This window comes from Eutrigla gurnardus (assembly GCF_963514095.1).
Source record: "Eutrigla gurnardus genome assembly, chromosome: 8".
In the NCBI taxonomy this organism is placed as follows: domain Eukaryota; kingdom Metazoa; phylum Chordata; class Actinopteri; order Perciformes; family Triglidae; genus Eutrigla; species Eutrigla gurnardus.
The window spans coordinates 13,959,519-13,984,180 of NC_139922.1; the positions used below are offsets into that span (position 1 = coordinate 13,959,519).

At 40.9% G+C, this 24,662-nt stretch overlaps 1 protein-coding gene across 5 annotated transcripts; it reads right to left on the reverse strand.

Moving 5' to 3' along the window:
* Window positions 1–292: 292 nt before the first annotated feature.
* asb8 (ankyrin repeat and SOCS box containing 8) lies at window positions 293–24,191 on the reverse strand. 5 transcript variants are annotated; one of them, XM_084016202.1, is made up of 14 exons: window positions 24,138–24,191; window positions 22,823–23,000; window positions 22,622–22,726; window positions 12,853–12,924; window positions 10,051–10,147; window positions 9,732–9,841; window positions 9,161–9,325; window positions 8,916–9,064; window positions 7,362–7,455; window positions 7,136–7,255; window positions 5,051–5,200; window positions 4,308–4,496; window positions 3,595–3,700; window positions 293–3,393 (listed from the first exon to the last, which is right to left on the reverse strand). In XM_084016202.1, exons 1-14 carry the CDS (start codon window positions 24,152–24,154, stop codon window positions 3,164–3,166), a joined length of 1,782 nt encoding a protein of 593 aa, XP_083872328.1. In that variant the 5' UTR covers window positions 24,155–24,191; the 3' UTR covers window positions 293–3,163. The 5 variants fall into 5 exon arrangements, with proteins under 5 accessions (XP_083872328.1, XP_083872324.1, XP_083872325.1 ...); XM_084016198.1 differs by lacking the exons at window positions 22,622–22,726; window positions 22,823–23,000; window positions 24,138–24,191 and adding an exon at window positions 17,658–17,704; XM_084016199.1 differs by lacking the exons at window positions 293–3,393; window positions 3,595–3,700; window positions 4,308–4,496; ... (6 more) ...; window positions 10,051–10,147; window positions 12,853–12,924 and adding an exon at window positions 18,937–21,468 and having other exon boundaries at window positions 24,138–24,153.
* Between the last annotated feature and the right edge of the window lie 471 nt (window positions 24,192–24,662).

Genomic DNA, 24,662 nt, shown 5'->3' on the forward strand with positions numbered 1-24,662 from the left:
AGAGGACTTGGAGACTTAGTCCTTCAAAGAAAGTTGAAGTACATGAAACAAATATTCAAGTACAGGAACCATAGTACTTGTAATTTTTGCTCCTCTCTATACAGCAATTAGTAAAATCACAATCTTGGCAGCCCATGAACAACTAGGAATAAAGCAGCAATGTTCCAGCATACAGAATATTCTTTCATACCACATTTAACCAGTTTCCAGTTGTTTATAGCAAACGTACAGATGACACCTCTTTGTTGTTGTTGTTGTGAATCTAAACAGACAACAAACAGGCAAAACTGTATAAATGTTCATTAAGATGTAGTTTCTTTAATTAAAACTGCAGCACTGTAAGTGTTCATAGTATTCCACTTGGACATGCATGGAAAAGTAAATATATTCATATAGTACAGATATGTACAGTTCAAGGACAATTTTTGAAATCATCAGTCCAACAATGGGAGTGTGAAAAAACATTAAAATACAATGCAACTTTCACATTGTTGCATTTTTTCATTAAATTGCTCTTTTCACAACAATTCTAGGTAACATTAATATGCCAAAGACTGTAACGGCGATTGTTAGTTGACCAATTAAAAAAATAAGTTAGAAGAGCAGTCAAAAGACAAGACCAAATTCATCGTTAGAGATCTAACCAAGGGGGATAAAAATCACTTTTTGAAAAAAGGACTAATGACAGTTCATGTAGAGAAACCAAACAAACAGAAGAGAAATCTGCGTGTTAAAGAAATCTGTTTCTATATTCATCAGTACAATCAGAAGCGTTACGACAAAGGTTGCTGGAAAAAAACAAAAGTGCTGAAAATAGCACACAACACAAGAAAACAAGAAATGACAGAAAAGGTGCCAAGGACATGAATTACATGAAAGCTAGATATAGTTTGACTTTTCATTTCATATGAACAATCGTCTATAAGGGGACTGCCAGCCAAATATAGTGCCAGCTCCGTAGTACAACAAAACACTGGGGTCGCCATTGGGACTGTAGGACTAAAGGTTCAGTCAAAAAGGTGAAAGGTTTTAAAGTTGCTGAGCAAATTTCCATTAACATATACAGTACAGATAGAAAATATGATTTTTTTTTTTTAAACAATGGGATATCTCTGAAAAAACCAAGAGGACAAGAGAACTGCAAACATTTTAAATGAACAGAAATACAAAAGGAACAATAAACCTGCATTATTTTAGTGCATAACGACGTGTCCGTTTGTTAGTGGACAGATATCATGTTTCTGAAATATGACATCTTGCAAATATAAGATCCTATCAGACAAATTAAGCAAGACAGATATACTGAGGGGGAAAAACAACAGCAGCAAACTGCTTGTTCAGGTGTTTATGTAAAAATATACTGATTATTTTGGTAAAATATCGTGGGCATGATTTCTAAAGAACTGGAGGCATTCATAAATAGTCACAAGATATCTGAACGTTTTCCTCCCTCAAAGCTTTTACCGGTGAAGATAACTTTGCTGTGTCTCTCCACCAGATGGCAGGCAAGTATTGTATCGTGTAAGGTCACTGCAGAAAGACTGATGGTTAAATTAACCGTTTTAAAGGATTTGAGGACTCTTCAACAAGTATATATTTTGTTTCTCATCTGTTTTTTGTTTTTTCCGAAATTAAGAAATTCAGACAAATATTTCCCTACGGCTCCACTGCTTCCACATGAGCAAATCTGTGTGTTTTAGGGGATATCGGAGGCACCAATGTGATCTTAAGGCAAAAAATTATCAGACATTGCGTGTAAGTGCAAGTAACAAGCAGGGATATACTGTAGATTGTGTCACTATGACCTCTGAGTCGCAAAATAACAGTCAGGCTATTTACGTTGTGTCCCCCAGAACAAGGACATGGTGGTCTTTGGAGATGAAGATATCTGATTTGTAGTCATTATGGCTTTGTTTAGGTTTGGTAAGGAGCAAAGAGACTGGGTTCATTGCACTTCCAACGAGCAGCATGGATGTGCAACCATCCTGAGAGGTGTGAAAATAACAGTTACAGTAAGTCCAGGGCTCACACAGAGAAACACAGTCACTAGAATAGTTTCATATAAAAAGGAAAGGGATCCACTTACAAACCAATAAACAAGCAAAACTGCTTGTTTAAGAGGAAAGTGAGGAGGAGGAGGAGGAGGAGGGGGGAGGTTGAATTCCCTTCAGGTCAGAAACCATTGCTCAAGCACACTAATTTTAAGGTAATACACTGTCAACCCAACATGTTTTGGTTGTGTGGACTAATCTGAGAGGGTGTGCAGATTAATAAAAAAAATATATAGCTGCACATGGCTGTATCAAGAACATAACACCCTAATAGAAAAAGTCACATGCTAACAATCCAGCTATCAACGTATCGGATCAGGAGTAGGCAAACTGCTATGTTCTGATGCACATAAATATACCGTATACGCACAGAGCTAACCACACACACAGTTTATTCATTTATCATTAAGGGGAGTAATTGAGGTATGGTTTTGGGTCCGTGTTGAGATCACCTTGAGGTGGAACCGTTTACAAAAGGATTGAGCGAATATTTGAGATCCGAGTCCCTACTGCATCTTTGGAGCTAAGGATGTATAGCTGTGACGGTGTGTGTGTGGGTGTGTGTGCATGGCTAAAAAGTTGAGGAGCACAAGGCACAATTCCCTGCTGAAAACACTGTAAAGCCCCACGTGTTGTTTGGTATATGATTTGATCGAGAATGTTTATGCAACACCCGTGTGTTAAACTGTGCACACGTGTCCACATAGGAGGTTCATTACAGGCGTTCACTCAGAGCGACGCTGTCCTACAGTCCAGTGAAGAGTCATTTTTGACTGAGGGTGAGGAGAGATGAACGGGTAAGCACAGATGGGGGGGGGAAACGAGGATGGGAGGTTGGAGTCCAGCCCCTGTAGTCTATGGCAAAGTGAACAGGAAGCTCTCTCAAAAGTCTCAGTCCATTCCCAGAAGGCTGCTGCTGAGCTCCAGGCCACAGCATGATGGCTCCGCAGGAGGCTCGGAGAGAGCAGAGGAGCGTAGTGAGGAGCAAAGGGCAAGATGAGAAATTTGTACTTCTAGATGGGGGAAAGTTGGGAGGAGGGGGGTTCCTCTGCTCTTCTTTACCCCTGGGTGACGAGGAGTGAGCCAAGTCTGGGCCATGGTGGCATCGCTCATCATCTGGCAGCAGATTGAGACTGTGCAGCCATGATAATGTGAGAGGCTCCGCTCTCAGCCCTCTGCTGCTGGCCCATTCCTGCCAACACAGACATAGCCATGGCCTCAGCTGCTGCCCTTGAGCTCAGGCCGTTGTGCCCTGCAGAGGGGCTATGCAAAGAGCTGTGTTGGATCACCGGGGCAGGGGAACCTGTAGGCTCTGAGGTGTCTTTCATGCTCTCATCTGCAACTATACAGAAAAAAAAAAAGACGACACAAGTACAGATTTATACTTAAACTTAACTTTTCAGTTAACCTTGAATACACTTCTTTCCAGCATTACTGAATAGCTGCGCACATGATCTTTGTTGTTTAACTGTATCCCCAGGGAACTGTTTAAGAACCATTCAGACCAGGTAAGTAAAACAGCATCCTTTTATAAAAGGTTCACCTAAGTAGGCAGTCTTCTTCTGTAGGTTGGTCACAGGACAGTCCTTGTGGGCTAGCAGCAGCTGCTTCAAATGAGCCACCTCGTTCCGCAACAGAGACACTTCGTTCTGAAGGATCAGAAAATAAGGACTTTCAACATTTTTCAATAATTCATAGATAAGTCACATCATAGTTCGAGATACAGTTCACATAAAAGAAAAATCAGCACTAAATTAGCGGGTTTAACTTAACAATTGGGCGTGCTTGAAGCTTGTTCTTGTGAAATCCTTACTGTACTGATATACTGTTGCACTTTCTTCCAACACTTGTACTTATTGTAAGTGGCTTTGGATAAAAGCGTCTGCTAAATGTCCTAAATGTAAATGTAACCCTGGGGTGTATTATTCAAAACAAAGAGACCTTAAAAACTTTATTCCCTAATGGATTTTTAATAATCTTTTTAGCTCTAAAAGGAGTTAACAATCTAGTTCCCACTGCAATACAGCTTACAATGGAGAAGTGGTCATGTCAAGTAAAAAAATTAACCTCAAACCACCAAATAACACAATGATGTGAAACAAGTTGTCATTAGTCAAGTTGCAACTATTCGTGAAAATACCCAATGCTGTACAGACTTCCCCAGCAGGTTGGCAGCGATTGTGACGATTAACACGCTAACAAAGGCTTCCCACAGGCCACATTTCATCTTCACCCACCCACTCCAGGCCCACTCACCGACAGCGAGACGTTCATGTTGCAGAGCTCCTCAGCCTTCTTCTCTAGCGAGCTGACCCACAGTTTGCGTTTCTGTCTACAGCGCGATGCCGCTGCCCGATTTCTCTCGAGGAATCGCTGCCTTCGCTCATCTGGGTCATCTTCTGCCGTCCGCCGCCGCCGCCCACCTGTAGGCTGTGCTGGAGATACCTAGAGGGAGAAGAGGGTAAGGGTGAGAAGGAAACAAAGAGACAGGGGAGCGGAGCGGAAGAAACACAAGATCGAAAAGGGAAGTTTGAGTCACAGTTTCGTTATTTTAGTCAGAGCACATTATAGTCAACTCACTACAAGAAGTACAACCCAACATTCTAACTGAAACACGTGGTATATCATATATCAAACAAAGTTTAGCCCGGTTACTTTCTGAGATTTTCCAGATGTAAGTGCCACCACAGTTATTGAGTTAAAAGGGGAGAGATGCCCATTTTCAGGATTTTTTGTTTTCTATCAACTTCATTATTTGACACACAATTACAACAACTGATGTAGTTGTTTTTTCTCTGGGTACTCCAGCTTCCTCCCACAGTCCAGTGAAATGCAGTTTAGATTAATTGATGGCTCTAAATCGATTGTGAATGGTTGTCTGTCTCCATGTGTCAGCCCTGTGATATACTGGCAGATAAGCAGTTACAGATAATGGATGGATGCTCTTGAAAGTCATGTTACAGTTAGGTCCTTGACTACTGACTGCTAACACAGTGTACCTGAGGTTGTGCAGGTGATGGAGCATCTGGATGTTGGACTAGCAGCTGGCTCTGCTCTGCCCTCTGAGGTATCATGGGGCTGCCGCCCATGGCCATGATCCCCATACTGTATCCCGATGGGCTCTGCTGGGACAGTGCAGCCTTCAGACGCTGTGGGAGAGTTATAACAAGCACACATTTTAGAATTTACAGCCCAAACCAACAGTATTAACTGTGTAATGTAAAAACTATAACTGGCTTTATAACTGCAGAAAAGATCTAAGCATCGGAAAAAAAAAAAAAATCACAGGTCAGATTAAATATCAATAGCACTACATTTTATGTTCTACTTCATGTTCACTCCTAAACTAATTTATAGTATCAGCAACAATAACTTGGCTTAAAATTAGTTATTAACCTTGAATACATCCTAAAGTAAGTTGTTAATCACACATGTGCAGCAGATGTACTGTGGGATGATGTTTGTGTTGTGATATTCTGCTTTTGACACACTGCAATGCAATACACATTGGCAATACACCTGATGGATCTCTTATGTTTTCACAATGTAATCAAATAAGCACCAGGTTGTAGAGCCCTTTGCCTCAAGAAAAATCCAACTTTTAGAGAGCATGAATTTAAAAAGGTGCTCTAATTCTGCAGACATCTGTGTCCATGCTGACCTGACAGTGTCACACAGATTTCAGCTTGTTTTCAAGTTTTTAGCAGCACAACCATGTGACATCCTGTTCTGTACCAACCCTTTTGCACTGGGTTCAACTTGTGGAGGCCTTGTAGCTAATGTGAGTCAACTAAAGTTATATGTTCTCAGAACAATTTGCAGATGATTTTGCTCTGGGATATGATGCTTTATCCAGCAGAGAGTAATAAGGCGGGGGCTGAAAATATATTGCGTATTTATTATTAAATAGTTTGAAACCCTTCTACACATTATTTTGACGACAAGGTTAGAAAATGTGGGTGAAACCTAAATTGCGGTCCTGGGGAACAGCTGAGCAAGCAGGCATATCAGCGTTTTCCACACCAGGCCGACGGTCAGCAGGTGGCAAATTTGAGCATCTGTGGTTTTTTGGGGTTTGTTCCCACTATTGGCATAAGTCGGCAATTGAACATGTTGATTGGCTGTTCTGCTGAACAAATCAGTGCACAAGAAGAGAAACTGAAGTGAGGAAAAAAAGGTGTTAAATTGTGGCAAACTGGCTGCTTTTTGTCATGTAAGTATCATAAACTGCTTGTATATCGGCAGGCCTAGGTCTGACAATTAGACTACCACTACCTGCATTTATGAAGAGTTATCTCCTCTCACACAAGCATAGAACAATCCCTTAGTCATTGAAGGACATTTTACATAGAGGGCAAATCAACATTTCTGGGTTTGTCATGTGATGATATTGGGCCCAAAAATATTTTCCCCCATAGAGTTATATTCGTAAGGAGACATCTCTAACTCAGGTGATTCTTTTTTTTTTTTTTTTTTTTGTAAGTGAGTACAAACCCTTGATAAGACCTTATCTAAATCATAAGGTCCAAATAGTTAGAAGAATAAGTAAAACGCACTAATAGCAAGAATAGCGACCCTTCCTCTGGACCGAGGGCTGGGAGGCGGGGTTAAAGGAAATGCTAGTGCGCTTGCTTGGTCCCATGATTGTGGATGATCACAGGATGTCATTTTGTACTCGTAAGTCAAACATTTTTCATTTCATGCGCCACTGAGCAACTTAAGTAAGAATAAACATGGCCCCGCCTCCAACGCTGCATCCAGTTCTCTTCATCCACGGTGCAGAACGTACCGACATGGCAACATGTTAGTGGGCCGTTAGCTGTAGTCTTTGCGCTGTGTTCAATTGCCACTTCCTGCAAAGACACAGGCCACTTGAGGCGACGTAACACTCGGCCTTCGTCGCCACTAGTTCTTTGATGTCAGTTTGGTGTGTCTGTGCCTACAGGGTTTAATAAACAAGTAACTGCAGTAAAAAAGTCATATGATGAACAAACTAAGTCGGTGCAAAGGAAGGCTGGAGGGTGAAGATCGAGAGAAAAAGAACAGACAAAGAGATAAAAATAGTGAGCTAATCTAGTGCTGACCATCTTGGCCTCTGAGTGGATGCTGTAGCCAGAAGGGGAGTTAGAGCCGCTGCTGCTGCCTCCCAGAGGAGGACCAGGGATTCCAGGAATGTTGGGTACCATGCTCATGGGTCGGGCCAGCTGGAGACCAGATAAGATGCACAAATACACATGTATTCACAACGTGAACAAACGTCTTACTTATAAAACTGAAATCAAACATATTCAGACTGTCGGTCTGCCTTACATTAATGACAGAGTGCATATGTCCTGGACCAGGGAGCACAGGCACTGCCTGACCAGAGGGAAGCATCATCATGGGGTAGTGGCTGGTTGGCGAGCTAGACAGGCAGACGGGAACGGGGAGGTTCAGTCATGTTTGTGTAAATTACAATTTTATATTACAAAGTTTCTGGAACAAAGCAACTATCACCTCTTAACTAAAATGATCCACTTAAACCTCACAAAATCCACACTTATATTCACCTCACAGAAATATAGATCAAATTTCACTTAAAAAACGTGATGTCGTGTGAAAGGAATTTTGGGGAAATATATAAAAGTGTGCAGTCACAAAAAAACATCTTTGCACTCTGAGTTTGAAAGGTTCATTCATAAGCATCATATAGGTTCAACACAGGTGTTGCAACCAGCAGATATGTAATAGTAATACAGGTAAATATGGACTGTGTGTGAACAATGTGTGCTTTTTTTAATGAAGCAAAATAGTAATTTCCCACAAACGGATAGAAAGGTGAAGTCATGCCCTTTGTGATGTCATAGTATAATTTAGATTTGTGTCGTCTCGTCTCACACAATGTGCTAGCTAGCTGGTTAACTTGGTTTGTTCCATGACAAATGTTATATTATCCAATGTGATTCATCCACCAACTCTTTTTATAAACCAGGAAATAAAAGAACGAGTAAGACCCGTTGTTGGTATAAGAAACCTGACTGCTTCAGAGAAACGAATGAACGTAGCTTTCTCAGCTGCACCCATGAGTAAAAAGAAGTCTTTTTTTTATTACAATAAATACTTGCGTCTCCAAAGATCCAGAGCCTAGGGTCAGAAGAAATTCTATTTTTATTTAATAATATCTGAAGTTATTCGAACCATGCATTTCCTAAATTGTTCCAGATAAGAGCAATTCCAAAGCATATGAAGCAAATCGCCAACACAGGTTTGACATTACCGGCAATCAGGAGAGGCATTCTGATATATTTTGTGACGTCTATGTAGAGCGTAATAGGTTCTATTAAAGATGATAAATTGTATTTGTCTGTTTAGTTGAGACTAGTATAGCCTGAGACATTTTCAAGGATATTACACAAATTGACATCGTATTCATATTCAAGATCCGATTCTTTTGTTTTTCCAATCACCAAATTAGTGTTCAGAAAACTACAAAGAAGAAATGTCCGACACATTGTAAAAAAGAAAAAAGGCTTCACTGAGCTAATGCTTTGTGGATGGTCTACATAGCTATTGCGGACCCAGTGTCTAAAATTATTTAAATATATTTTTCCATCTGCAATTTGCTTAGGGGTGTCTGGCTTATTCCATAGAGGAGTTTCTATGTAATGTGTTCAAAGTAATGAGGTATTTAAGTCAATAACAGCGTGGGCTTCTTGCCAGTTTAAGCTGAAGGGACTCTTGGTGGTAGTTAAGAGTGCTTCCTCTGCATAGGGAAGATAGAGCGTTTAAAGGAATGTGTTTTCAAAGAGCTCTAAAGCTAATTCAGGCAAATCAGGGTTAAAACGGTCATGGGAGGTCAGTAGATCGATGTTGAATTCAACTCACCCCAGAGTACGATTGGAAGGTGGTGTCTGTGTGATGACAGAGGTGGGGGATGGCATTGTGGGCTGAAGGGCATCAAAGCCCAGGTGTAGTGGGAGGGAACCTGGACGCACAATAGTCGGGGTGGGGGCTGAACTCCTGGGTGGTGTGTCCTGGGAGAATTAGCACATCAGGTAAGTACATGATTTAAGGATCTGCCTTCTTCTCTATACCCTCATGTAATCCCCCCTCCTCCCATTCTGCCCTACCTTTGCTTTTACCAGAGGCTCTGAGTAGCTATCTGAATCATCAGAGTAGGAGTCAGGGCTGCTTGGTGGCGAGGAGTCGACCTCTACGGGTTCTTCTTCTTTCACCTTCACATCTGATGATGTGTGCATGCTCATGTCAACGGCCACAGAGTTGGGAGCAGGGTGCTGAGTAGTACAGTGAGGGAGAGATAAAGCGTGTAAGGTTGCATGACTAAACACATGTAATAGACGATAGTACATTAAAAAAGGAAACTGATTTCGCACACAAACCCAAAACCACAGCAGAGGTTAGAGAGCAATAAACCACACTGATCTATTTAAATAAAACCGTAACAAGCTACTGCAATTGTTTGAATTATGTGAACAAAGAAGGAATTTCTGCAAGCAATATTTTTTTTACTACATTTAAACCTAATTTAAGAAAGAAGGAAGTGAAAAGCAACATTTCACTGTGTGGGAGTCTTGTAAGAAACTCCATTGGTTTCTGTAAAAAATAATACATCAGGTATAAACACATGTACGGCCACAGATAAAAAGGACTGATAAACCATCAACCCCAAGCCTTTCTTACGGAGTTCTTTGCTCTCTTCTCATCATCGTCATCGAAGGAGTTGGCCAGCTCGTTGAACAGACCGACCTCCTCGCAGTTCTTTAGGAAGCGGGTGGGAGTAGGTGTCTGGTCTGGCAAAAGGGAATCAACAGAGATTGCTAATTAAAGTAACATTTTCACACTTAGCTCACACTCTGACTATCAAAAAACATGTCATGAACGTGTCTTTCAAGCTTGTACATATAATGTTGCTGCTGCTGCTGCTAAACAGTCTTCAGGGAGATATCGCTGCAGGGAGATATCAGACAAGCTGTGCATTTGCCTCAAAGGAAAACACTACCTGCAATAATGACAGAGTCGGTCCTGGGTGGTCCAAATTTCAGTGTCATCTCATGCTTGTGTTTGTGTACAGCCAAGTGGTCCTCATTGGTAAACCTCTGGAACAAGTGAACAAGAAAAAAAGAGGAACGATAAACACATTATTTGAAGAAGCCTACGGGAAATTGTCTACTTGTTCTGGTCACTTGAGGAAATAACCTACAATACCATAACGCAGATATCACATTGCATAACTGCAATAATCACAGGCAAATAATCTATTGGCGGTGCAGCCCAACACATGCAGCTTGTATTGCATACACTATGGAACAAACCATAAAGAGCACTGTATCAGTGGTGTAAAATTCCTCGTGTCTGACAGCACTGAATGGGCCTATTATAGCTGCAGGACATGGGCTCAGATATCTTTACACAAACTATAATTATCTAGAAAAAGAAAAAAAAAGGATTGCATGAGACCAGAAATGATTTTAAAAAGAAACAACTGAATGGGCAACGGAAATGGTTGAAAATGTCAACAAATTGATGAAAAAGTATGAAAACCAATTGCATGGCAAAAGCAAATGAACCGACATATCACAACAGAGGCTGCTAATGCGACCATACATAATATTGTCTAATTAGCCACGGTGTAAAATGTGTGTCTCAGTTAAGTTTGACATTAGCCTATGTTCTGTGTTTTTACTATCAAATATCTACAGTGGAAGCTACAGGAGGTCTGGCACACGGGCAAATCAGACCTTTAATAGAGAGTACCGACAGCCACCATCTGAGACTTCTTCTTTGGAGAAGTGGCGAGGTGAATCAGTCAGACGTAGGAGGAATAATCTTGGCTCTGGAACCAGCCTATTCACCATTCGCTGCAGCCTATTTTTGGGGCTCTGTTGCAGTTGCGAGATCAGTTGTGAGAGAGTGAAGTGGAAACACAGTCAAGTGTCAAGGGGCTTATTTTTAGTCCGACCAGGCAGCATCACCAATACAACTACATGTCTCATTTGTCTCTTCCCTCTGAACACGGCGGCTGGATCTAGCAGAGGAAACTATCTCCAACTAATCTCCCTGTATGAGATACTGGCAGCTAGGATTTCCCCTCCCCACACAGTGAAGCTGGGCAGCATACTGTATAATGGGGGGCTGTTGTTGTTGTTGTTGTTGTTAACTTGGTAAAAGGAAAACTCTGAGCAAAGCCAGGAGTCAATCATCCTGGTTCTATTATGGGCATGATTCAGACTTTCCTGGTAGACAACTGTTGCTTGTAAAGGCAGAAGTAGAACAGCATTTGGACATAAGGCGCTTGAAACATAAAGGATGTTCTGTGCCTAAATGCAAAAAAATAAATATCATCAAATAAATATAAATGCAGCACCTCACCTTCATACATGCCTCACCTTTATAACAATCTGTAGAATCATACTTAAGCTGTATTAAACGGGGTATCAAACTCAATATATTTTTGGTACTAAACAAAATGTATAACAGTTTGTCATCAAATACCTGGGACATTTTCTTTTTTTTTCTTTGATCAAATAGTTCCATATTTACATACGTTCGTAAGTCAAGTCAATTTTACTTATGTAGCACTATGACACAAGAGAAGTTATTGCACAACACTTTTCATATGAAGCAGGTCCAGCTAGCGACAAAGAAATGAACAGGAAGAAGCCACTGGCCACTTACCTGCCCAGCACCAAACTACAGACACACACGACTAACACTAGCTCATGAACATGTAGTGAACATGAACAGTAAAAGAGAGTGAATATTAGATTTACATTTGTCAACATGGATAATGTTGCTCTATGTAATGAACCTGTTTGCCAGCATGGCCACCATGACACTTATGCCACAGCTATAAACCAGCACAGTCTGTCATCCATGTCACTTTGCCTTGAAAGGCTTCCATGTGATTCTGTTGTTTTAACTAGAGACGAAATTAATTAATAATGATATCTACAAATTAAATATGCAGAAACATGTATAAGGAAAGTTAAAATGTTCAGGGAATGGATCCCTAGGAGTCCATAATGTTCTGAGATGAAAATAACCAAACAAATCATAATTTATTCATCCGACACACGCATGTTTAGCTGCTTTAGAGGCCTTTTGTTCAAACCGCAAATTCCATGTACAACAGATTGCTTCTGATCAGAGAAGGGAAGGGAAGGCGGCTTATAAATCACAAATGCTTCTTAACCACATAAAACACTTTCTTCCTACAGATCCCAGGAAGGACAATCCATCACAAACTCTAAGGATATCACACCCAACTGAACACAGGAATCAGACGGCAAATTCAGCAAAATATCAGTCGTGATACTTCCTGTGCTGAACATCATGAGTCCTAGAGCACGCTTCTTTTAATCTGCTCTGATATCAGTCCAAGCTCCAACAATGCACCACGTTGCTGGCATGTGAGAGCTCTATTGGCACTCAGCTGAGTCACTGCCGTGGCTCAAACCTGTGTCTGCAGGCACTAGAAGTCAACAGTGACAGGTTGAAACAATAACTGTGCTCTGATTACTCACCGGAGCTTCCAGTGAGTCATTGTTAAAGGAGACAGCATTGTCTCATAAGACAGCACGGTAGCTAGAATGCTATCTGAAGCCTATTCAGGGATTTAAAGTCCTCCCATTGTATATATGAAACTTAATTATACCTCTTTTAAAGTAAAATACATGACATTTTAAATAGTTATTTAACTGCTGGGGAGTACTCATACAAGGGAAAAACTACACCACACCATCACCCACATGCAGACACCTGAAAGCCAGGACGAGGCGAGCCAAGGAGAGAGACGACTTACCTGTCCACAGCCAGGAGCGTTGCACACAAAAGGTCTGTCGTCTCCCATTTTTGCAAAGAGCTTGCAATGTAACTGTGGGAAAGGAGAAGAGGAGAACATTGTTGCTGCTTTTCTTGTGAAGTGGCAAATCCTGAAAACAACAAAACAGGGATGCTGTGGCTTGTAGTCCTTCGTCTGAGCAGGAAGCCGATTGCTATTTAAAAATAACCCTGGCAAGGAGGAAAACATGCAGAGAGGCAGCGAGACAAAGTTTCCCTGGTGATACTTCCTTCACACAGGGGGGCTCCTGGTTGGGGAGTGAGGAGCTGCTTACATGAGAGAACGACAGCTACCGTTTACATAAAAGACACCTCCCTCTCCTGCCTCTTTTTCCCATCACCACTCCCTCTACTCACCTCCCTCGCACCTCCCAACATTTTTACCTTCTTGTACCCCTCATTCAATCTTCTCTCTATCCCTCTCTCTCTGTCTCCCCCCCCCCCCCTCTCTCCCTCTCTCTGTCTCTCCCTCTCTCTCAATAACACTTCTTCTATATCAGGGCTGAACAAAATTATCTCTGATCTATTGTCAGATTTAAGTCTAATAATAATGATGTAATGATAATTATTTTAAAATACATTCCCTACATTGGATTCCCTCTTCAGGTTGTCTCACTTCTGAATGCGATTGGCTGTTGTAGGTCATTTTAAGAATATACAATTCACACCATTTAATCATTGGAAATTGCAATGTTATGTATACTGTCTGCAATTCAACTTTACTGTCCTGCACTGTGCTGTAAAAACATAATATTAAAGATTAAATTGAGATGTAATTAACACAGCATTAATATATGTTAACACTGTAAAAACAGAGGCACATGTGTTTAGCATTGTTGGGCATTTGAATGCAAGGGAAACACTTACAAAGCTTTCAACATGCCTATGGACGAAATTCTACATCCCTCTCTTCTCTTCCCGAGTAATGCAAATGTCAAGAGTTAAATATGTACATGCTTATGTTTGGTTTCTCCTCCTGTTGTGCCTGAAGCTGAAGTGACATAAAATAAAGCTGTGGGGGGCTCACAGTTTCTATCAGCTGTCTCCACAGAGGAGAATAACACCTCACAACACCCCCACCCCCAAAATCCCCAACCCCACCGAACCACCCCGAACAACACTCCATGTGAAGACAAACTGTGAAGTTGAGAAAAATAATTTGGTCGTTGAATTTAAATAACAGTATTGGAGGGTTGTTGATGGCGATAGACAAGGGACATTAATGTTGTAGCACTCTCAACTGGCCCAAAGTGACATCTGGCAGCTATTACACAACACTGTCCCACTGACAGTACAACAACTACCAACATGCATCAAGGACCTTGCTATGTATACAAGTAGAAACCTTTAGACAAAAGCTCCTGACTACTGCAATACTCAATCAGGCTTTGCTAAAACACAATTGTGAGCTGAAAAGTAGCGATGGTGTTAAGACTTGATTATTTGAATATGACCCTTGGATGTCTGTTACGATCCACCTCCAGAACGTGTGTTTTGATTGTTATACAACAGCTGTTGTACTTCTGTGTTGTTTTGACTTGTTTGTAAAACTTGTTTAATCACGTTCATTTACTCGAACTGGAAAGAAACGCTAGTCAAACATGTTTCGTATTCTACTGACCACATTAACCTCTGTGGTACCTACAACACGGATTGAGCATGTAGCCTTACATTATTGAGTGGGACAGATTATTCATTATGTTGGCCAGGCATAAATGTCTGAAAGTTTTCCCAGTGTTGAAGTCAGTATATTTTCCTCCCTTCTCCCTCCATTTCTCTCTCTGCCGAGGACAGCTGCCCCTGAGCCAACACATGATTACTGAAGCCTTGCGCTGGAATACAACGCTCTCCCATGACACCGGGCCTGTAACAGGCCTAACCGTTGTGTCTCCAACTCAGCTCAGTCTGTCCGTCGGCTTGCATCGGGTTTGCAAGCCAAAGCCCTGTCCTTCTCCGTGCAGGTCAAAAAGGCTAGCAAAGCAGAGCAGCCTTACTTCTTGCAGACCAGTCTGATTTCTTGCAGACCTCCCATGCTCTGGAGAAAGGCAACAGGTTGGTGCCAGGGCCCTCACAAAGTGCTTCCAATCCACTGAGTCTATTTGGGCAGAGATGTGTCTGCAAACGAGATACTCCGTCTAGCTCGTTATACCGAGGGTGTGGACTATGTGGGGAAATGGACACATCTGGCGTGAGGAGTGGGAACAGACTTCAGAGTTTACATCATACTAAAGACATGCTAGACATTAACTTGGCTGGCTGGCAACAAAGCAAAAAGCGGGATTTCATTTTGTGCGAATTCCACCGTACATTTCAGATGACGGGCGGAAAAAAACATTTGTTTTCATACTTGCCCCAACCGATCTCTTAACCTGGTTAAAACAGATGTGTTGAATCTTTACTTTGGCATATATTACGTGATTTCGTAGTGGAACCATCTATCTTGAAGGAAATTGAAATTGAAAAACTGCAGCACTGTCTGTAATCATCTAGATTTACATGGAGACAGAAGGGAATTGCGCTGTTAATTTATTGCTTTGACTGAAAGAAGTGTCTAACGGAGTATAAACTCTGAGAGTAATTAATGAGTCGACACTGTAAAGTTTTACAGCACACAGTAAAATGCTCAGCTTCACGCAGACCTCTACTCTGTGAGGGACAATAAATCAGTCTGCTTGTCACGTTAGTCCTGATGCACATGACTGATATTCACAACAAGCTTGGATATCAAGTCCACCTATTTTGCCTCCTTTCGTCCAAGGTGACATGCAGCAAGTCAAAATGCCCTGATTCCGGTGCCTCTCATTGAGCCGCTGCCAAAGTCCCACTGTTAACTTGGATTTCTCCGACTCAGCAGGTGTAGGGGAACGAGTCCCGGCTATAATCAGCCACAGCCATCCAGTGTTTGATGCAGCCTGCTAGGAAACTGACTAAACAAACCGTATTAATAGCTCGCGCTGCAGCCATGACTGTGGAATCTGAGGCTTGAATTGCCAGAGGGTAGGGGAGACCCCACGAAAAGAAAAAAGTAAAGGAGCGATACGGAGAGAGTGTAATGGAGAAGCTGCAAAAGTCGTCAGGGATTGATCAATTGAAGGATCATGGATATTTGCTGGATCACAGGTGACGTCCTATGAATGTGAGACCCTATCAGAGACCGGAGATCTAGGCTGTAACTGGGTGTGTACAACAGCCAATATGTATTTATGTAAGCACAGTGAACCCGAGATTTGGTAAATGGAACAAATGAAATCCTATATCCATGTCTGCATAACTAACAAGGCCTAAAAGCTAAATCCATGCAGAGCTAGCAGACAATGCAGGACAACACAGGAAGGACCCAGTCAGGGCAGTTTTGTAAAATTAAATCAAAAACACTGCACCGAGGTTATTAGTGGTCTGCAACTTTTGAAAGCATTTGCCGTGAGGTTTTGGCTCTTATTAATAAAAATATAAATTAAAAAAAAAAAAGATCATGTCACTTGATGTTTTGTGTCTCAGGCCTGCACAGCCTCTAGTGTTGACATTTATTTTTGCTAAAATCCTTTATGCTTAATACTCAAATGCATTGTAAGGCAAATAATGAACCTACAAGTCAATAATAAAATGGACTTCAAATCATCTCAGCCAAAGGCATAAAGTACATTAAAAGCATACATGCTCAACATATATTTTTTAAACATCAAATGTATTTTAAAATCTCTTGTAAAAAAAAAAAAAAGAAAAGAAAAGAGAAAATCGAATTTATATTATTACTCAGAGTGGGTCAAGATGTTTGGTTGGACAAAACCGGCTGCAGTTTTCTCTGGTGTAACTCTATGTGATGGAATGAGGTACATCTCTGCCAAAAACATGACCTACATTCCTAATGAAGGTGTTGACATGCATGGAGATGCGGATCCTGGGGCGTTCAACAGCTCAAATTGCAATACTATGGATATCATTATTACTTGATACTTCGACTTCTTTAGAGTCTCTTCTTGCCCAGACCGAGATTATCATCACGTCTGACTCTACCGTCCAAAAAAACAAAAAACAGATGGGCAACTGTTCTTCGTGATGTTTGAGGCATGTGAAAGAGGTCCATGTCAAACAGAAATCCCTAAAACTTCTGAAATCGTCAGTTACTTCTTCCAGACAACGCCGACCAGCTTTTAAAAAAGTATTTTTTAGCTTTCATACGGGCATGCTTAGCCCGGCCTTTTCCCGTAACAAGACCGCCTTTTCTTTCCAGCAATTGGCCATATGCGCGTCAGTCAACGGTGTGTAACGTGTGCGAGGCTCCGGACCCCCGTCAGTAACTTCGCCCCGCCGAATCTCATTGGTTAGAAACCAGAAATCAACTTTTCGTATCCACGAAAAACTAATGGCTAGCTGGCGTGGCTAGCGTTAACAACAGGCCGAACGCGCATTCAAAATGTGTCATAACAGCGCTACTACCCGCTCCAACGATGACAGCTAACACGCACCGACGCTAATTTAATCACACGCGGGGCCAACTGGTGTGTTTTAGAGCCAACAGTCGCATTCCCCAAGCAGAACAAGGTAGCAGTTAGTAAGTTAGCTGACTGACACTTGAGTGCAAAGCGAGACAGTGGGTCCCGAATGGGACGCTGTTAGCTGCCACAACAGTTCTGACAATTAAACAGACGTGAACTTTGAGCAACAAACGTCAAAAACCGGCGCACGGATCGCTACTTGGTCGCCCTTTCGCGTACTCGTCATTATCGATGGTGAAATTAAAGGGTAATAAAGTGTTTACAAACTCACCCTTGCGCCCCCTCTCTCTCTGGCTCCCCTCTCCTCTCCTCTCTTGGAATTTGACACTCCCCTCCTCGACGTCAAGTCCTCGCGAGATTTCACCTCAGTTCTCATATCGACAGGAACGGATCCAGACGTTGAAAGGACCGTTTAAACATTTAAACAAAGTAAGATCATTGAACAATATTTTTTAAGACTGAAATAAATAAATTGTATTATTCTGTAAGTTTCTCTTTATGATTTACGCCCCACCACGATAATAACTAGTTTTTCCCCTCATCAAAATCGAGGGTCTAAATGTATGGTGTGCTCTTCAGATTGTAAAGCCCCTTGAGGCAAATTTGTGATGTGTTAACTGTCTTCCAAGTTAGTCCCAGGTATGTGTGATTTCTGTTTTATTCTGCATGTATTTGTTTATATTTCAAATCAAATGTTTTTTTTTATTACTGTTATGATGTGTCACAAATCACACAATCAAATCAAATTGTTGGAATATTGAATACACCTATGAACATTGAAAATGAGGGGGTCATTTGCCCATTTGGCTGTGGTTTCCTTCCTGATATTCTAACCCTATTCTCTCTCCTTGGAAGTGAACTTCCTGACTGTGGCAGTCAAAGGCAAAACAGTGCACAAGCCTAAAACAATAGGCAAACACATTGTTAATGAGCAGAAATATAATATTGCTGCAATGGTTGAATTTGGGATTATGCTAAAACATCTCGTGCTGTATGTTTGAAAATGTATAATGTACTAAGAACAAGACGTGATGTAGCAATGCTTACACAACATCATACATTTCCTCCAATATGCAAATTCCAATAAACATCTCATTCGGAGGCCTTTTAACAAGGTGAATGTGCATTCAGAGACAAGGTTAGAGAGACTCCTAGTGGATGATTTGAGAACTGAATGTACCAAAATGTCAAAATGACTCTAAATTCCTCTTTAACAGTTATTTATTTCTCCACTGGTATAATAAATTGTTGTAAAGACTTAAGTCGTTGAAATATCTCAGGAGCAGTTCCAACAACAGCAACAGCCCTGACTGTAAATATATGATGTGGTTTCTCATTTTTGGCCCTCATTGTAATGAAAGCTCTAATTATACTGAATATGCAGTAAGTGATCACAGCTGTATTCAATCCCAATCACTAATGTCTGCACACAAATTCACGTCATCTAGCCTTTTTATTTACTCAATGAATGTCCATGCTACTGTGTGTTTGCCAGGACCACGTGTTCCTGGCATTAAGTCGATATCAAAACATCGTCATGATGTTCCTGGCAGGTTTATGGAAAAGTTTAATTTCAAAAGCATTGAGAAATAAGTGCAGGAATCAAAGCAGGGAGAATTAAATCACATTGTATTAACGCTGCAGGATAAGCACAGGTGTAAATAGTTCAATTAATGATGGCTGAATTCCATTTGGGCTCGGTTTCAGAGTTCTGCTGTTTAGCATGCTGGCTCACTGTGACTTACTTACTGGGACACTGAATATAACATTGGCAATGTCATCAGTAACATCTGTGCTTTTCCTGCTGTAAAAAAAAAAAAAGGCCAATGTATATAAAACTTGAAAAAGTGTTTTCAGTAGGGTTGCGCCGCCCAGTACTGCTAAGCTTTTAAAGTAGCGTTAGACGTATTATAGCCGTCGTCATTTTAAACAACCTCAAGTAAAACATTTTTTGCAAAGAACAATGGAGAGAAAAAAAGGAATAGAGTATAATGGCATTTACTTTCTTTGACAGAAAAAAAAGCAGGTGTACAAGATGATATCTAAGGGGTTATTTTTAACAGCAACAAAAGCAAGTAAAATCAAGAACAAAATGGTAAAATTTCAGACATATGCCATAACAAACTTAAATACATTTTGCAAGCTTATTGAATGAGTCTTACAAGGAAAAAAAATGTAGTATTCATGCCATTCTCATATTTCTAATATTTAATGTTTCATTTTAAATAAAGTACTTTTTAAACATATGCTGCAAATATTTTGGACATGGGAGCACCTTTGAAAACCCAAACCTTTGCAAGATAAGACTGAAAAGAACCATAGTAGAAATTAAAATAAAAAAAGGGGGGGAAAGAGAATATTTTACTCCTCCTTGGCAACGTCACCCTTCATTAAAATGAAGCCCAAATAAATTGTAAATCGTATATAACAGCAGGCATGTTGACATCAACTTCAGCGTTGAACATTTTCAGAGGGTCAGATTAGTATGCCTGGCACCTTTTAGTGAAACCAATGGCAATATTCTGCAACATTGCGTTGTCTCTACACAATGAATAAAACTGTTCCCATCTGGCACAATCTTTTCTGTCAAAAGTGTACTTTTTTTTCCTTGGTATTGTAGAAATGATTGCAGTGAGAGTTCACTGAGATGTTATCGAGAGAAAGATGTCCACTTCAGCTATCATATCCACTAAACAACATTAATTACCGAGCACCACTTCACGATCTGCATCATCATTAGTCATTAGCCCTCAATTGTAAACCTCTTACATTTAAATCTACTCTTACAATGAGCATATAATGTGATCACCAAACTCAACATTTAAAATTGACTTAGGATCTGTGACAAAACATAACAGCATTAAGCATTATGCAATACTAAGCATTAAAAATAGAAAATATCATACTTATTGTAAATTTTGTGTACAAAAAAAATGTAACAATAAGTCTACTTAAAATGTCAAAGATGCATTGGCTCTTTGTAAACAGATGGATGATTGGACATGACAAGATTCAATTCCTATGATGAAGCCCAACAACCCTGATGTTAGGGTTTCTTCAATGCAGGGTGGGCTGATACTGTTCTTGTCCAGACAAGAGTTACCCAAAAGAGTATACCTTTTTTTTTTTTTTTTATGAAGCAATATTAACTTAATCTTCACACAAACAAAACTGATCAAACTTACCAATATGCACTGCTCATTTACACATTGTCCAATCACTAGATTTAAAAAAAACAAACAAAAGAAAACTTGGAGGTTTGCACATCTCTCCTGGATCATAAATCTGCACTCATCTGCGAGGTTTGATAAACGAGGAGCAATGTCTGACAATAATAATCAATATAATAATTCAACGGAGACACTTCTTTGCCAATAAATGTTGAGTGATGAGCTGTCCAATAATCAGCCAGTGAGATCTGAGAGCTCTCTAATGGTTTCATAACCTCAGTCTCTCAGCAGTAAATAGTCTTTGATCGTCTCTGGTAAAGGAAGCTCTTTTACAGCAGTGGGGAGGAACTGGACTCCAAGACTCTGACGGACAGCACAGCGTGCCAGAGAGCGCAGCGTGGGAGCATGAGCCACCATGTTGGTCAGCTTCGCCAGCAGCTGGGGATCCTTACTCAGCTCCCTAGGAAGGGTGCCATCAGCCCGCCGGATCTCAAACCGCCCTGCCGCACGGCATAGCAACTCAAGGCACTCCTCCTCCTGTTCGGTGCCCAAGCCTCGTGCTAACAGGGCAACTAGTCGGGAGATAGGGGTCTGGCCCTTTAGGTTGGTTACATGGACCTGGGCTCCATAGTCTAATAGCACTTTGACACTCTCCAGGTTGCCCTTCATTGCTGCCCAGCTCAAAGGTGTGTCATTGTTGTAGTCCCTAGCATTGGGACAAGCCCCGCTTTCCAGCAGGGCCCTCACACACTCTGGGTTATCTTTGAATGCGGCCCAGTGAAGTGGAGTGTCCTTGTTGCCGTCCAAGGCGTCTGGCTGGGCCCCATACTCCAACAGCAGCTCCACGCAGCTCTCATCCTTCTCTGCTGCATAATGCAGCGCTGTTCGGTTATATCCATCCAAAGCATTCACCTGATAAGCAAATGTAATGTAAAAAGCAATGTTATGCTAAGGAACTAGGACACTTTTGGTTTGACATTTTGGTTCAAGTACGGGTAGCAGCACACATGCAAAGGGCTGGCTGAGGTGGAATATAGATCAGTGGGTGTGGTAGTTGGGCACCAAAATAACACTCAGACGGGCAAAGAGAATTTAAAGGTCAGGAAAATACCAAACTGTTGTAGCGCTGCTTGCGAGTCCTACAATTACAGGCTTGGTTCACCCAAATTACAAAAATATTCTGGAATTACATTCAACCAAATAGTCCTAATTAAAACGGTTCACAGTGATTTTTTTTTTTTAAATTTGCATTTGCACCTTTATTTGACAATCAGTAGTGAAGAGAAAAAAACGGACAGAGAGCAACAGACGAGAACACATAACAATAGGTTCCCGGCCAGGGATGTGGCATACACTCATTAGTATCAGGGCACTCACCCGTTGTATTTTTAGAACTTATTCCTGATTAAATGGCTCCTACATGTCAAAGTATGAGCGAGGAACTGAACCCCAAGTTGCTCCCAGAGTGCTTCATAGTAGCCCACTGCCCTTAATGCTTAGATTGGGTTAAATGTCATGTATGTACCTGCTGTATGTACCTGCATATGACAAAAGTGTAATACAGTCTTAGAGGCAGAACCTTAAAAAATAGACATCTCTATACCTGGCTAAAATGTTGAAATACGTGTAAGGACCAAAAATAATTGGTTATATGGATACGTTTTACTGCATTTATCGTGACACCACAGTGTGGAACGCAAAACACTTTGTGTGTTTAAGTATTTGGTGGAAACATCTGACAATGGAGAATTGGGTGTCAAACAGCAACCCTTTATTGCCAAAAACTATTTTTAAAAAACTGTAATTATCTCATAATTTCAGTTCCATGTTTGCTTATTGTTTAAGATTTCTGGAATGCACCAATGGGGGAAGCATTTTAAAAACTGTTCCTGTTCACACCTGCTTTAATGTTCTGTATGATGGGTTACCTATTACAAGCAAGGCTCCACTCTCTGCAGGTTGACTTTCATATCATTCAGTGGCTGTTTGGAAGGTAGTATTTTAAACTCAAATATTGTGGTATGCTATGGGGAATAGTTCAATGTGCAGGTCATCTATGACATACCTCTGCGCCCTTCTCCAACAGCAGCTCCACGCAGTCAGCATCAGCGACCATACAGGCACAGTGCAGGGGCTTAAGGGTACCATGCATCCGGTTTACATCAGCTCCCTCAGGGCACACAGGAGATAATGATAATGTCAATATAACCGATGAAACCAAAAGACAAATGAATAATAATAAGTTGGACTGGAAGATGAGGCCTACCTTACGAATGAGATCCTCCACGTTGTCATGTGGGAATGAACGAATGGCTGCGATGGTGCGGATGAGCCGCTCGGACAATGAGTATTTACTTTGAATGCTTTGCATGATGTACCACATAGTAGAGCTCATGTGTAACTGAGGACCATGGCACCCCAGGCCACGATGAGACAACGGCACACTGAAACACATTATTAAAGAAGGTGGGGTTAAAAGCTGTAAGACACAATGTTGATTTTAGGTCTTAAAAATAAGGCTTATAAAGATTAAAATAACATTTGAAAAGTCTCATAGTATTTTTAATTTTTTGGGGGGGTGATAGACATCTTGTAACATGGTGGAAGGGAGTGTGTGTCACACAACTATTTAATTATTACATGCTTTAACACAGAAATGCACTTATTACTGATACTGACCTATTTTTATAGATATTTGCAAAATGTATGTGAGAGTTAGTGACTTTCCCCGTGGAAACGTGTGTTAAAAGTATTTTGTGTCATAGTAAAAGACATGCACATACATTTGCATATACTAAAAATACTTTAATGTCATGTAACATTGGCAATACATAATTAAGTCTGCTTAGACGAGTTATATTCATTATTAGGGGTCCAGCGATATCATTATTTTGGGGGGTTTGAATCGTGATTTATAAAATAAGTCATGTAAGTAACTAGCTTTACACATAAACAAATTAATTTCACTGACAGCTAACGTTAGCTTACTTGACAAATGCTCCATAACAACAAAAAACAACACACTGATGCACGCTTTACACAAAGCGACACGTTTTCCAAATGCTAATTTACAAATCACAAGAGCCATTTGACGCTGGCGGGCTTGTTTAGGGTAAAAAATAATACATAAAAAAAACAACTCCGGCTACATTTTCACCGGCAGCTAGCATAAAGTTAGCTAGCTAGTGAGCTAACGTTAGCGTCGGGATGTGAGTAACATTCGACACTCGTAGGCGACAAAAAACCGCATGACATCACTTGAAATGCTTATAAACAAGTTTTCAGATCACGCTTTCATCAACCGTCGACAAATCGCCGATGCTAATGTGACAACATACCGTTTCTGGTTTGAAGGTCTGACGCGTTACCGTATTTGAGTGTTAGCTGCTGGCTTCGCCATAAACACGAAGCGTCAGCGTTCGCGGCCACGCCCTCTGCATCGAGCCCGTTCCCCTGTATTTAAACAACACTGAGCAAACGATGGCTTTACTCCGCGATAACTACACATAACTTGAATCCCCCCCCTGGAAGCAGACTTTTACAATGTCTGACTGGAAGGCACGTCTAGAAAGGGTACTTACCTTCCCAAAATAGGCATGTGTGACCGACCGCAGCGGCATGCCGTGAATGCCTGCAGTTCATGACCATGTTTGAGGTGCCGGCGAACAAGTGGGTTTTTCAAACACTGGAGACTGACAGCCTCCGGTGGATCACCAAGCCAATAAACCAACACAGACTATATACACTTTAATGCTTTCAACTCATATAGAGTCACCGTTTTTAAATTCGTCCGAGGGGAGAAAAAAAAAGCGAAAACAGGATTAAAAAAAACAACCATAACATACACCATACACTTAAATAGAGAAAAGCAGCAACTCTAAACTTTTAAGAAGTATACGCTGGAAAAATGAATGTGTGCTTTAATAAATTAATAATTTACATTTAAATTAATTAAACATTATCAAATACGTTGATTTTTTGTCACTCGATAAATCAATTTTTTAAGCACTATTTGACCAATACTCAGATCCAGACCGCTATTATTATGCATAAGCCTTATTGAATTGGACGATAGGCACCAGAGGGTTTGAAGATTTACAGCTGCT